Raw genomic sequence first — 15,065 nt, forward strand, 5'->3', positions numbered from 1 at the left:
CGACATGCTTAGAATACTGACATAACTATGGTCCCCCGATTTTATCTTTGTACTCTGGCCGTCAGAGCTTATTTTTAACTCAAGATATATCTAATGATATTTATCGATTATATATTCTTGTATGTGGTGGTTGAAATGAATTTTTTTTTTTAGGTTAAGTTGCAGAAATTAGATTTACGGTGATGTGACCATGATGTTCATGATGTGATCTGTGTTTCCACTACCTATAAAGATAATTATTGTGTACAATCTTTTACATACAATGTCTGAGTTATTTGCGGCCAAACATTGTCAGTACGTCCTATATGTCAAGATAAGAACAAAATATCATGCAAACATATGTCATTGAAAGCACTGTCAAAGAATTGTAACAAAAGAAAAAAAAATGATATACGAAATTCTTCGTTTTCCAACTTCAACCAGTAATAAGCAAGAACTTGGAAAAGTAATTTTTTGCCGAAATGATGAATATTTTGAAATAGAATTGTAGTTGGAGTTGTAGAAGTATTATGATACCTTCTGACCATTGCTAGATGTGTGTATTTATATGACACATTTTTCTTACTTTGACCTATAGAATGTACTGACATTTCGCCGCAAAACGTTGGGACACCCTGTATGTCGCATAATTTACACATTGCAATACTTTACATACACATACATATGTGTTCCAAGCGATTAGATTTTGTTTAGAATTTCTTAATTTTTAATTTTCACTCTCTTTAAGTTTTGTAATTTTTAATTTCTAAAAGTCTAGGTAATTGAAATATTCTTGGAAATAATTAAAATACAAATCTCAAGTGGAATATCAATTCCAAATAACGAACATCATGACAAGAGAATTTTATGCTCACGAAACAAAAGAATTTTAAAAAGGTCACCCAAAGATTTGAACGTTACAAAACTCATACAGAACTTAGCTATATGGGCGCACCTTGATACTCCATGCGCCATACGTGGTGACTTTAGATTTACATAAAGGTTGACTTTCTCTCCGTAGGATTTATCGAGACAGTTACAAAGAGGATACCGGCGACGCCTAGAATTTTGAGAAACTTTAACAGTTTTACATATTATTCAAGAGTATTAAGGTTATCTGAAAGATACAACGTTTGGAAAATGTTGAATTCGCGAGATTAGGATATCGAGAACTTTTGCAATTCAATTCTTCTCCAAATGTAAATACGCAAATACTTACTGCTATATTATTCTTCTTCTTTTCTCCTACTTACAATTAGTTATTTACATAATAAAAACATTAGAAGTAGAAACGAAATATAAATGAGAAAAGATTCGGGTCAAACGTCGATCCCGTAAGCGAAATAAAACACTGCAGACCCATTCCAGTGTTTTGTCCAAGGGAGGAGTCCGTCACGTGTCCCGTGTAACTGTAAGCATTTCATTTCTGAATTATTCATGAATGATGAATATCGACCATCGTGATCGCCGATACATAAAACGTTTAAGGTCTTCGATTCATCTCGTAAAACTTGCTAACCCTTCCATTAAAAATTTACTTGTGTAATTCAAACTTTTATTTTTATTTTCCTCACAATCGATATAGGAAATTTCATAATCATGTTGTATTCGTTTATCTTTCTTTTTATTGTGGGACACGGCGAATTCTTGAAGCAATCATTCTCAAGCATCGAAATTATTTATGCGCGTGCATCTTTATCAGATTCACCGTCACAGAAATCAAAGAGATATTCGATATTGCATATCGAATAAATCGAAGCATATCAAGTTCTGTTTGATCAAAAAGCGTTTCCAGGAGGCGTCGATCGATTGACACTCCTTGATCACGTTATCGATATGGAAGCTAACTTGATTGATCAATCCCACAGGTGCATTAATCAATTGAATTCCAGTTCTTTTCCTAAAGAAGGATCATTATTAATTTAAATTACGTCACGTTGGTTAAACACATAAAATTCATACAACAATTACAAGAAACAAATATTATAGGACATAATGTTTCATCTTTCATAAAAAGAACATACCTCTTATTAACCTTTCAAAACGATGTTCTTCCATTTCTTTACAACTTGCAACATTCTCCTCATTTTCTAACAAATATACGAAAAAGCCGAGCACTTAAACTGATTGCATCAATAAACAACTAAAAGAAACTAAATTAATCACTAAATCTACCAAAAGAAATTCTCCATCCAGCATTCCAATTCACCTTATTCCTTTTGCACAAGACTCTATATTCTAACCTCTTCATTTCTTAACCTCTTTACCAACCGAACCATATATCTACATATCAAGATATTATAACATCGACAAACAATCAAGACAAGCTAAATTAATCACTAAATCTACTGAAAGAAGTTTTCCATTCAAAGATTTTTCATTCTCAGTTTCCTATGTCTCCTTTGCCCTATACACTATATTCTAACCTATTTGCTCCTTTAAACCAATCAAACCATTTATCAAGATACGCGTAAAATCTCAATATCTCACAACACGTCTGCCCCAATCGCTCTTAATTACCATTCCCTCGCGCCATGTGTCGCAGGTACACCTGTACTTCAGCGCGCTACCGGAAGACAAGATCCCGTACGCGGGCAGCGCCGGCGAGCGGGAGCGAGTTAAGCAGCTGCTACAGCAGCTCCCACCGCACGACAACGAAGCGCGGTACTGCAGCGGCCTGAGCGAGGAGGAGAAGCGGGAGCTTAGGGTATTTGCCGCGCAACGGAAACGCGAGGCGCTTGGACGGGGACACGCGAGCCAGCTGGACAGGCCCCACGGCGCCGGATGCCGCGAATGTACCAGGCCGATCGCGGCCGGCGAGATGGCGGTGGCTGCGAGCCGCGCCGGTCCGTCCGCCCTCTGGCATCCGGCCTGCTTCGTCTGCTGCGTGTGCAGGCAGCTGCTCGTCGACCTGATATACTTCTGGAGGGACGGCAGGTTATACTGCGGCCGGCATCACGCGGAAACGCTGAAACCGAGGTGCTGCGCCTGCGACGAGATCATACTTGCCGACGAATGCACCGAGGCGGAGGGGAGGGCGTGGCATATGAGGCACTTCGCGTGCCTCGAGTGCGATCGCCAGGTAAAGGTCGAACGAGTAGGAAGATAGTTAGTATATGGTGGGTGAATGTTGGTTTTAATGGCTGACCCCTTTTTGGATGGTAAGGGAAGACGTGGGTAGAAGGAAATCGATTAACATTTTCCTTTCACTGAAAGATTTAGAATAGCTAAGAGAGTTTTAACGATACAAGGTCATGTTTAGGATCTGGAGTAGGTTTACCGAAATTCGTTTCTTTTCGTAGTTTTACGTTGTGTTTAGATACTTGATGATAGATGTGTTTATATTGCAAGTTAGATTCGGACGAGTTAAGATCTAATCAGATCTTCAGTTCTAACCAGCTTAGTACGACTCATAATGTGACATCTATTAATATACGCAGTTAGATATATATAGATTTATGCTCAAGGATGTTCGAGATCATTGTTGTATTTGGGATATAATACAGGTAGGAATTTTTTATAATTGGTGATGAGTATTTATTAGTGGATTATTTATGCGAATAGTTACCCAGATTACAATAATAGGATAAGAGTATGGAAATAGATTGAGACCTATTGGACGTTTCTTGCTATTTAAGGTCAGTTATGTGATTTTCTTTCGGTTCAGAAGCTTCAAGTACAGAGTCATTGATGTTACTGACTCTTCATGAATACTAAGCGAAAGTCATGAATTATGTATATATATGTATAAAAACGAACATCTGCATTTCAACGTCACTGTTCAAACACCGGTCACTTCATGTACAAACTACGAGATGATCAACTTCATTTCTACTTTTCTGTATCATTCATCAATTAGCATTTCTTATTTTTATTTGATTTTTTATTAGAATCATAACTTTGGCTCACACCAAAAAGGAATATCTAAAAATAGCTTCTTATTGAAAATAAATCGAAAAGGTTAGCACGGAACGCTAACGTAATCAAAAAAGACAAACTTGGGTTCACAATTTATCATCGTTCCTTTGATCTGCATCCGACGCGGATCAACTTCTCTCACTTATCGTGACGATTAATCGAGATTCCCTGTCGACCAATACACACGCGCCTACTTAATTCCTCACCGTCAGATCAAATCGCACTTAATACCCGTACATAATGTAACCTTATCATCGAGAATGTATTAATTATAAAGAAACTAGTATTTTACCGAATACACCAACAATGCACAAATACAATGGCTACAGAAAGTATTCGCACATTGTTGTATTTATTATAGGAGTTACATACCAATTAATTAGGTATATTTAATAAAATACAATAAAAATTGGAGACTATGAAAATGAAATATAGAATTTGAGTCTTGTTGTATATTAATTTGGTAAATTGACAAGTTAAAAATTCTATGTTATAAAGTTCTCGCTTACAAATACATAAGTTTTTGTTAAATAAGGTAATCAGAATGGAGAAAATTAATTTTGAATTTGTAAAAATTGCTTATGAAGGTTTATTGCTAAACTATTGTGATAAAATATTTATTACCATAATATTATATATTATAATTTATTAGTTTAATTATGCAAGAGGGTGCTGATCAAAAGCGCTTTACTGAAAAATAAGAGAGTATGCAAATACTTTCTGTAGTCACTGTACATTTAGTAAAAGCATTGGAAAAGAAACACAGATGGTGTACCCTAGAGTAATTCGACAAAAAAAGTCTAATAGCAGTATTCGTAGTTGTATTGGGCGATACAGAGGGCAGCAGGTTTGTTTGTTGGTGCTTTTTGCGGCGTGACAATTATTTACGCCAGACGAGCACGTCCGTCGAGAGTCATTTAGTCCGGAGCGTTGGGACGATTTAACTGTCAGCCTCAGTCCTGTCCCCTTTATATTCCCGTGACGACTGTCCACGGCATGCAACGCGATAATTCATTGAATGTAGGTGTCGATAAATGTCACGAACAGTCGGCTATATGCTGGACAAAGCTTCTTATCGGCCGAACCAGCTCGATAATAAACGATGGAATCTGGATTACGATCGGGAGCCGTATGTCGGCGTTTCCGCTCTCTGGGGATCTTCCGATAATCCGAGACAAAGTGCACGTTTGTAACAATGCATTGGCCCATGGAGTGGATTAATGGGATGAACAGAATCTGCGTGATGATAAAAGTGACCTTTGCAGGCGATCCGATTGATGAATGGGATGATGGATGACATTGAATGCTCCTGATTCAGAAAATCGATTTATTCTACTATTGATGAGTCCTTACGACAGTAATAGATTTGATTTTTTGTTTTATTGAAATTTTAGGTTATATTGGATGAACGTAAGATATGATTGAATAGACATACATAGAAATACAGATATACATAGACATTATAGACTGAACTGAATTCCGTTGATTATTAATCAAGGTGATTGTAAAGAAGATTGCCATTATTCATCTATTTTTCCCCTACTAACCATTCTAAAAATTATATAAATTCTATCATATGAAGTGTTCAAATAAAGTCACAAATCAAACTTTCCTTACACAATGATCCTTATAAAATTTTGATTTTAGCTTGGTGGTCAGAGGTACGTGATGAGGGAAGGTAGACCTTACTGTCTCCGATGTTTCGATGCTTCGTTCGCCGAGTACTGTGACAGCTGTGGTGAACCGATCGGCGTGGATCAAGGGCAAATGTCACACGAGGGTCAACACTGGCACGCGACTGAAGCTTGCTTCTGTTGCGCAACTTGCCGTACGTCCCTTCTCGGACGGCCGTTTCTTCCGCGAAGAGGTGCTATTTATTGCAGCATAGCCTGTAGCAAGGGAGAACCCCCGACAACACCGAGCGATTCTTCTGCTGGACCGCCACCACCACCTTCCTTCCTTAGGTAGACATTGTTCTGACTCTCATGTAGTTAAGAAAGGAATGAAGAATTTTTAAGAAGGAAGTGTAATTATAAAAGCTTACATACATTGAGTTTAATTTAGTCGCTATACTTATTTGTTGGTTAAAGGTCAATAATTCTGAATATGTATTTATATATGATTTATGTTTTAATAACGTAGAACTCAACTTTAGTATATATGTTATTAAGTTTATATTATTTACGGTATTCCGGTAAGATAAAACAGTCAAACGAAACTTGAAGGTTCAAGAGTTTTTCTTTCTATAAAAATTGTCATTTTAAATAATAATTGAAGAACATTATTAATAATAATATAATTATTAATAGTAACATTTTCTACGTTGGCAATTTTTCATTTCATTCGTATATTATCTCTTTAGAAACAACATTCTAACAAGATAAAATTTAATTGCTTAAATTCACTTTGAAATTGACCCGATTTACAGAACTGGTCGGAGACCACCGCCACCAAGCGAAGGTTCCTCTAGCCCACCACCACCTCCGCCGCCTCCACCACCGCCTGGATCCAGACACACCCTCTGTTCACCTCGTAACTCACCTCGAATGAATAGGAAGCATCATCAAACGTCTGCTTCCCTAGCGACAACACCTACGCAAAGCACTTTGAGTCCTGAATTCCCTACTGAAGGATTCCCTTCAAGCGGTTCCAAACCGAGTGGCCTTGACCGAGTGTTGCTCGAGAGGAATCTTGAGAGACTCCTCCAGGAACGTAGTTCACATCCGGAGGAAAACCGCAACGAATTGGGAAGGTAAATTAATTTTCACAACCTAATTTCTCTATGAATCAACATGCAATTCTGCCATTACTATTAACTTTGAAACACAAATATTTCTATCTGCATATTATTTACCATGTTTCAAGCAATTGTACAACTAAATAATGAAATTCCAATTTATTGTATTCAATTGGTTTATAATTTATCTAAATGTTTCTAAAAAGTTGAAAAGAAAACAGACATTTAGATATGCATGATGGGTTGCCAATCGGTAGGCGGTGCTCTGCCTTATCTTCCATCATCTATCATTGCATCCATTCTTTTCCTAACGAATCCACCTGTCTCTCAAATTGCGCACCCTGCATAAAATGACCCATCATATGCATATTATTTTAAAATACAAATTTCTCCACGAAAGTAATTATCTAATCATGCAATCTCCAGCTGTAATTGCATTGCAACATGACTAATGAGACAATCTAAGCAACCATATCAGTCCAATTAGCTATCATAAATCTTCTGTTCGTAGGTTAATGCAGGCAAGAGATCGCGAGCCGTTGAGATGCATTCAAAATTGTGCTCCTTCCCACGCGTCGAGCATGCCAGAGCTGCCTCCACCTCCCCGGCCTCCGTCCGGAGCGTCGGCGTCGGCGTCAACGTCCACATCGACCGGAGTCGTCGCAACCGCGATTCCCGGGATCGTGTTGGAATCGGCGACGTCGCCGACGACCCTCGTCGTCAGCCAAACGGACCCTCCGACGCCGACGTCGCGGCGCGTGCGGTTCCAAGGCGACTTGGACGTGAACGACCATGCTGCAGGATCGTCGCGCGTCACCCTATCGCCCAACAACGATAGGAATTCATCCTCATCACCCTCTCCTCCCCCAGCGTCGCTGCCGAGAACGAATGTGTCTCGATCGAGAAGCCTGCAGCCGGAGGAAGTCGCTAGCACGTCCGCCTGGGGTGCGTAAACTTTCCCGCTTTGCATAAGATAACACGGTTCTTTCGGAGAATCGCCCATCTTCCTGAAAAAAGGGATCTTCAAAGCTATAAAAATATGGGTGTGGTGTTGAGTCTTTTGGGGTTGGATTTGAGTCTAGTGAGCACTGAAATTTAAAAAAAAATGTATATATATGCTTTTTACTAGATCTCTTTATATTTTGAGGTTGATGTCTGTTGTACCGTAGTGAACATACTCATTATTTCTGCTATATTTGCTATTTATAGAGAATAGGAAGTATAAATTCTCTATTGTGTTTACGTTCTCTGTTATATTTTTTATATTTAACATATTTGATATGTTTGCTGCATAGAATGTACTGAATACTTCCACTGTGTATATTGTCTTTATAGCACCAATTATTATACCAACTATTTTTCCCTTGTAAAGAATATGTGCTATATCTATTGTATTAAAAATGCCCATTATAGTCTCTGTATTCACAACAACTGTTACCCTTTTCCTGACTAATATATTTACTATAACTCCAAAACATATTTCAGGTGTCGCTGGGAGCTCAAAATCAAGGATAGAGGGCGACGACGACGACGTGGAGTCTTGCTGTTCTACCTGCAGCTCCTCAAGCAGTTCCGATGAAGCTGCTGCCTACGCCTTGCCACCGAGAAGAGCATACGGCGGTGTCAGGATTTCTTACGTGCCCAACGACGCAGTGGCATGCGCGAGGAAACGTACACCGACGTCTTCAATGTCGAATCAAGCGCATAGGGATGCAGACAAGTGTATTGTGTCCTGATGATCCCCTGAAGAGTTTCAATGATCTTTACGTCGATATCAATGTATTGTCCATTGAGGGAAACACTTTTACTTCACTGCCAGTTGATGTGAAGAAGAAATTCGTGCGAGTCTCGAACCGATGAACAACGCGAAAAATATGGACTAACGCGATAAAATACAAGAGTTCCTAAAACCGACGTAAGATTCGCTATGTTTCCAGCACTCGAGACTCAGATAAACGATTTAATATACTCGTGTACATAATGAACGTACTTCCGAAATGATCGCTCGTGAGGACCGAACCATCGCGACGATCGCGCTTCTCCTTCTATTTTTAATACCCCGGTGTATTTGATAATAATAACGATGATGATAACGTTATATTTTATTACCATTGCCATTCCCGCTGCGTAAACGACAGTTCACACGGGCGCTGTGTTCTTGTTCGAGATTCGATCGTCTTGTCTTGACCAACTTTTTTTAGATAATAGTTCGAAAGAAAAAAGTTGGTCAACTCTACAAAGTAAATAGTATTTAACCGTGATGCGACTGCATGGCGTTACGCTGTAAGTACAAATGAAGAGCGTTCGGGCCGAGATGTAGACAATCTGAAAAGTATTTGGAAAATAAATTGAGACGAAGACTAATTAAGCAATTATATTGTTGTACGATTTGATTTTACCCGATATTTCCTTCATTTTTTACATTTCTTTATGCTAAATCTATTTGTCATTTTCTGTCATTTTGATCTTTCTATTAACATTGAATCACAAATAAATAATAAATGAATAAGAATAGAGTATAAATAGTAAGGTTATAAATAATAAATAACATTAAAAATAATGTTCTCAACTTTCTAATTAAAATTTATAAGTTCACTTCAAAATGTATATGTTTAAGCATTAAATCATGGCAAATACTCGTCTTTAAAAATATGCACTGCTAAACAGGGAGAAAACAGGGAGAATACATGTTACAACCAAATACATCTTTCTCTACCACTTAAACGATAATTAGCCGAATTAATTCAACCATCTTTAACGCATGAAAACTCGCTTTCTACTCCTCCAACCTAAAGGTAAGATCGACCATAAGCGAAGCAATATTCGGAAAAATCGTAAATGTCTCGTTCGAGGATCGTTGCACCGGAGCAAAATGCGGGATAACCTACAATCGAAGCAGCCGATAGAAATCAGTATGATGAACTATTTTATCAACGGCAAAATCTAAAGCTGTATCATTATTGAAACAACAATGACAAATTTTGTGTTGATATTATATTGATGTCTGTTGAAAAAGTTAATGGTTGTTGTCCAGTATTTCTCCATGTTTCTCACGTTCCTACTTCTAAGAACAGAAATGGCTTTGAAACCAAAATAAAAAACGTGTTCTTCTAATTATGTCGCATCAATGTGAAGAAAATTTTTCTACAAATTGATACTTTGATACATACTTCTTAGGTACTGTTTGGAACATGGAACAACAAGTAACAATATCGATGCATATTTCTTTATGATTCTGTCTCTAAAAACAAATGTCGTTTTAAAACCAAAACAGAACCCAAATATTTCCCTAATTAGGATGATTGTCAGTATGGACAAAATGCTTGCACAACTATTAACTTGTGGTATATTGTTGTATATATATGTTATATATATTTGTATAGCAAATAGTTACTCGTTATTGTTTCATTGAGCATGAAGTTTGAGTAGACAAAACTGCGCTGTGCTTGTCATCCGATTAGAAGGGGAAAAATGAAAACGCACGGTTGAGCAGTGAAAAGAGCGAAAGTGGTTTCTCTCGGCTGCACCAAACGTCTGTTGTTATGCCACTATCTCGTCTACTTGTTACACTCATAAAACGTTTCTCTCTCTATCTTTCTTTCTTTAGCTTTCTCTTATTTCACGCGAGAGAGATCTCTGGTTTATGAGGAATCGTCGGAAGAACGAGCCACGCCAATTTATCATCTACTAACGTACACGTTTCCGATCAAGAATCCTCATGTTGCGAAACATTATTAGCATATGGCGTACGTCTATTATCCATGTCCCGCATATCGACGTAATCGAAGGTTTCAAACAGGTGCGTGCCCAAATGAAACTATACGATTATGTCATGGTAATCCCGAGGAACAACAAGTACACGGAATTATGAAACTGCTTGGGAGATTTCGTGACCTGCTGGAGATCTATAGAGAATTGTATGATAAATTGTTTTAGTTGGGTTTTGTAACGCTGACTTAATTTGCTCTAGTGTTGAAACAGGTGTAATTTTATGTTATTTGATATTTGAGTATTAGCAAATAATGGAAAAATCTTCAATTTAATTTAAAGAGTGATAAGAGAGTTTTAATATTCAGATAGGCTAAGGTAGTATCTATGTGTTTTTGGATTATTACTTTTTTATTTTTAACAGTTTGTTTTTTTGGCGAAGACTGAAACGCAGGTCCATAATAATTTTAAAAAGTATTTTTTCTTTCGTTTTATGTGATTCTACTATCCATGCTTTAAAACGCTTGAAGTGAAATCCTCGTTGTAAATCGCGTGTTTGGAACAGTTTTACTGGACAATTACGCAAATTGACGCACGGACGTTTCTCGAGAAGCATTTTTCTTGCATTCATTGTACACTTCGCTGGTTGCTAATATTGGTAAAAAATATACATGTATAATTAATTATTTACAATAAAAAACATTTCAAAACAAATGACAAATATTTCAATTAAATTTATAAACAATAAAACTCCTAACAAACTATCAAAAATATTAATCGAATTTTAAATATCCTTTATAATTTTTAAACAATATAGAACAAAATAGTAAAAAATAATGTTTAGTTATTTCACATAAAAATGATTAAGAAATTGCAATTGATTGAATTCGTATAGTGGGACAAATTAGAATTAATCTACATTCTCATTAAACTACATATTTCCACAAACACAAACCCTATTTTTAAGATTATAGAGTTATATAGTGTATAAACTAGGCCGAGATTGCGCAACTATAACACATAAGTGACTCGTAGCAACTGTATGTGTTTGAAGGAGAACGCATTCTCGCGTAGATGCTTCTTTTTACGGAATCCTCCTCGGACGCGTAACACGGGCCATAATGCCATGTTATGGAACTTTGCCATTGTATTGTTTCCGTGGATCTATTTGCGATACACGAGTGTTTCTTTCAGCACATTCACCTATGACCCCAGTCGTCGAGTTTGGTATGAAAGCTAACCTTAAATCCTTACATCAGTCCTATTTTCAGTAGTATATAAAATTTGTTCGAACTTTCAATGATTTTGAGTTTTCAAGTTGATTTGTTTCATTACAGATAACATTCTTTAGCAGTAATAATAAAAAGATGTCTATGTTTTGAAATAATAGGCATACAATAATTTTGTCTATATGAATAGACTTTATGAAAATAGAAGCTATTAATTATTGTTTACACGTTTCTGACGGCCTATTATCTGTTTAAAATGAAAATAACATTGTTTAATAATAAAAAGATAAGAATGTAATAGGTACATACGAACATAATAATTTTTTCTATTCATAGATAGAAATTATGATATTATTGTTATTTTTCAAACATATATTTATTATTAATTAAGATTCTTTACTATCTTTTGATAAATTCCAGTAAATCTAAAACTCTCTACTAATGTTTTATTTATACCCTTCACCTAGGTAAACCTAAACGACCACCTGTACATACAAGATTTCCATTTTGCTTATCTCCTAACTTAAACCCACCAAAAAAGGCACCTCGAGTACATGCGAGGTGTGCAAGGTGTTCGTGCGCCGTGGAATGTAGGAAAGAATGGCCATGGAAGGAATGGCAGACCCACTGGCCATAATATTGAGCTACGCACACGCAACTGCTTGCCATTCCATATACACTTAGCGCCTTCGTCGATGTTTTAATGACGACACTGTCATGGAAACGTATTCTGCAGGCAGAATCATGGAGTCCTTCTGCCCTTTCTTTGGTGGTGGAGCGCGGAGGCATTCCTTACAGCCCCCCGTAACATGTTATCACGTCAACTTATGTAATGTTAAAAATTTGACTATGTTTGATAGTAAAAGATTCTTAACTTCGAATATGTTGAACTCATTGAGATAAGCTGAAACCAATTTACTTTTAACAGATGAATAACTTCTCTATTTTGCAAAAAAAAAGATGAAAGCTTTAATATTCTTTGCACGGTTTAAATTGTCACACTTTGTTACTACTACATTGTTACACTGTGTAGTATTATACTTAATACTGCTTAAACACTGTTCGATGCGTTTCCTGACCCCTTGAAGTTAACTATGTATGTATATAGAATGTTGGTGAGACGACGGGAATCTTTTCACCCGGCTCTCACCCGGAAACCTCAACAGCGTTAAACGTGGCAGTATTAAATATTGGATTGCCAGATAAGTCTTAAACCTTTCAGAGGTCACATTTTTGCTCAGAAAGAAGAAAAATTCTGTATGAATGGCATAATGGAACTATTCAATAGGTGGCAGAATATTATTGAATAAAGTGGTGCATATTTGATTTAATTATATTATTACAAAGTGTTCAAATAAAGTATAATTCATACTAGAAAAGCTTCAAGACTTATCTGATAATCCAATATAATATTGCACAGTGTAACAATGTTAAGTGTAAAAAAGATGAAGATTATATTGAGGATTGGATACATTATTTCAGGTAAAACTCGGCAAAGTTTCTGCTATCCAGAACGAATCTTGACCTCTCCTTGTGCGTTTCGTCTCATTTAAATCACGGGACTGAATGAAATCTCGTTTTCCCGTTACATGGAATCTGATTCATGCGCGAATCACGCCGATCGGCGTGGAAAGAGAACGCATTCTTCTCTAGCCGCTTCTATCCACCGTATCTTCGGCCATTCTGGATGCTGGACACTTTGTAGATACGTCCAAATAACGTTCCAAATAGAGAGAATCAACGAGCAAACATTGATGTCACGAAACAAAGGAACCCTCTTATCCGGCTACGAGGAACGCGAATGCAAAGAATTCATTATTCAATCGCGCCTCCGGTACTCGTGTTGTGCCTATTATTGAGTACACGGGCTTTTGTAAGAAAATTCTTACGAGATCCCGATGAGTGATCGTTGGATATGCGAAGTTATATAGCGTCACGCGTATCGGACTTTTTGCGGTGAGGTGGTGACAGTCTGAGCTGGAATTAATAACAAAAAAATGCATCTATAAGATTAGTTTACTAGGCTTATAAAATTGGAGGAATTTTATAGCGTTGATCCTTGATGACCTTGATTCATTAATTGAATTCATAAATGGTGAAACCATTAGCAAGAAATTGCTAGACTATGGAACATTAAAACATTTTATATTAATAAGTGATTATTGAACTGAAAAACATAAAAATATTTTATATAGATTAATTTTTAAGCTAGAATAATATGAAATTAGTTTATGCTATATACATTTAGTAGTTAATGAGACCACAGATTTAACAGTATGAAAGAAAGAGAAAATATTGAAGAATGCAGTGTGGCTTATAATGCGCCAACAGTAGAGAGAACTAAAAAGGGTGGTTAAAAGAACATAAAGAGTGTAGAAAGTCACTAAAATAACAGTAGAATCCTGCAAGATCACAAATAAAAAGAAGCCCAACTGTACATGATAAGGTAATGAAAAATATAATATCAATATCTAATAACAAAATGTTACAATTATAACCTTAAAAGAAAGAAGCTAACCTATTTCTGTGCCAGGAACAGAAACCAAGACAGACCAAAAGAGCGAAGAAGAGAAATGACGGTAGTGTTCGTTGCGCGAAGATGCATCGAAAATTTCACCTGACCAGCAATGGTCAATTTCACGGATAGCAAGAGCGTACCAGAGACTGAATCGCGCGAGTTAATCATACGCGACGCAAGTAGGCCGACCTGGGCAAAAACAAACGATATGCGCACGCGGCCGTGCCGCGTGCGATACATATAATTGGCCAACGTATTGCTAGCGGCTCGTGAAGTATTCCAGCAAATCCGACATACATTCCAGCGCGGATCCCGGCTACTTACGTTCCGCCTCGCTGTGGAATGCAGTCACCTTGTGGCAGGTGTACGGTGTACCGAACGTCCTCAAACATTTCAACCTCCTACTTTCCCCGATTTGAATTCAAATGCGTCTTCGTTGCGGCAAGTGGGAGCAACGGGATCTGGCTGAACCAGTCGTTTCGGGATTGGTCTTCCCTCGTTGTACCATTGAAGCACTGAAACATTGATTATTGTTTGATATCTGATTTTTAGAGGTTTTTGATATTAAAAGAAATAAGATTGATTGGATATTCATCCTTAATTAATGAACTGTGCATAGTTATGCAAGTTCGTATTTTTATGAATGCACCCATATGAAAGAATACGGCATAAACAGAGAGAGATTGACACGTTATATAGCTTTCAATAAGAGAACTACTACGACGAATAGTGGGGTTAGTGGCCTTGAACGGTCAAATATTTTTCACTGCCTATTCACACTTAACTCTACACTTCTCCTGCATAACACAATGCAATGCCCTACATCATAACAACATAAACTACATTACAATAATGGACTACAATATAACAACAACAAAACTACATTATAATACTAATAATAAACCTATAAGAATACATATATCTAATTTCACGGTTCATCTTCTTTTATTTCATCAGGCAGAAACAGCTTGATTTT

The 15,065-nt window shown here is 37.1% G+C and overlaps 1 protein-coding gene and 2 long non-coding RNA genes across 5 annotated transcripts in view; 2 read left to right on the forward strand and 1 right to left on the reverse strand.

The window, feature by feature from the left end:
• LOC117208976 (prickle planar cell polarity protein 3-like) overlaps window positions 1-9,009 on the forward strand; it is a 114,955-nt gene extending 105,946 nt beyond the window's left edge. For both annotated transcript variants that reach the window (XM_033450532.1, XM_033450531.1), the window contains 5 exons: window positions 2,525-3,061; window positions 5,545-5,861; window positions 6,326-6,649; window positions 7,146-7,579; window positions 8,120-9,009. In XM_033450532.1, the coding sequence (XP_033306423.1) occupies window positions 2,525-3,061; window positions 5,545-5,861; window positions 6,326-6,649; window positions 7,146-7,579; window positions 8,120-8,370 (1,863 nt within the window). In that variant the 3' untranslated portion in view covers window positions 8,371-9,009. The remainder of the gene's footprint in view (window positions 1-2,524; window positions 3,062-5,544; window positions 5,862-6,325; window positions 6,650-7,145; window positions 7,580-8,119) is intronic.
• On the reverse strand, window positions 5-2,528 carry LOC117208978. 2 transcript variants are annotated; one of them, XR_004487811.1, is made up of 4 exons: window positions 2,189-2,528; window positions 1,199-2,122; window positions 935-1,039; window positions 5-224 (listed from the first exon to the last, which is right to left on the reverse strand). It is a non-coding gene; the product is annotated as an uncharacterized LOC117208978 (long non-coding RNA). The 2 variants fall into 2 exon arrangements; XR_004487810.1 differs by having other exon boundaries at window positions 1,199-2,528.
• A 4,834-nt stretch (window positions 9,010-13,843) lies between the features above and the next one.
• On the forward strand, window positions 13,844-14,690 carry LOC117209069. Its single transcript, XR_004487841.1, has 2 exons — window positions 13,844-14,017; window positions 14,105-14,690. It is a non-coding gene; the product is annotated as an uncharacterized LOC117209069 (long non-coding RNA).
• The last annotated feature ends 375 nt before the right edge of the window (window positions 14,691-15,065 follow it).

The sequence above is a fragment of the Bombus bifarius genome, unplaced genomic scaffold (assembly GCF_011952205.1).
Source record: "Bombus bifarius isolate JDL3187 unplaced genomic scaffold, Bbif_JDL3187 scf7180000008165, whole genome shotgun sequence".
Taxonomy (NCBI): domain Eukaryota; kingdom Metazoa; phylum Arthropoda; class Insecta; order Hymenoptera; family Apidae; genus Bombus; species Bombus bifarius.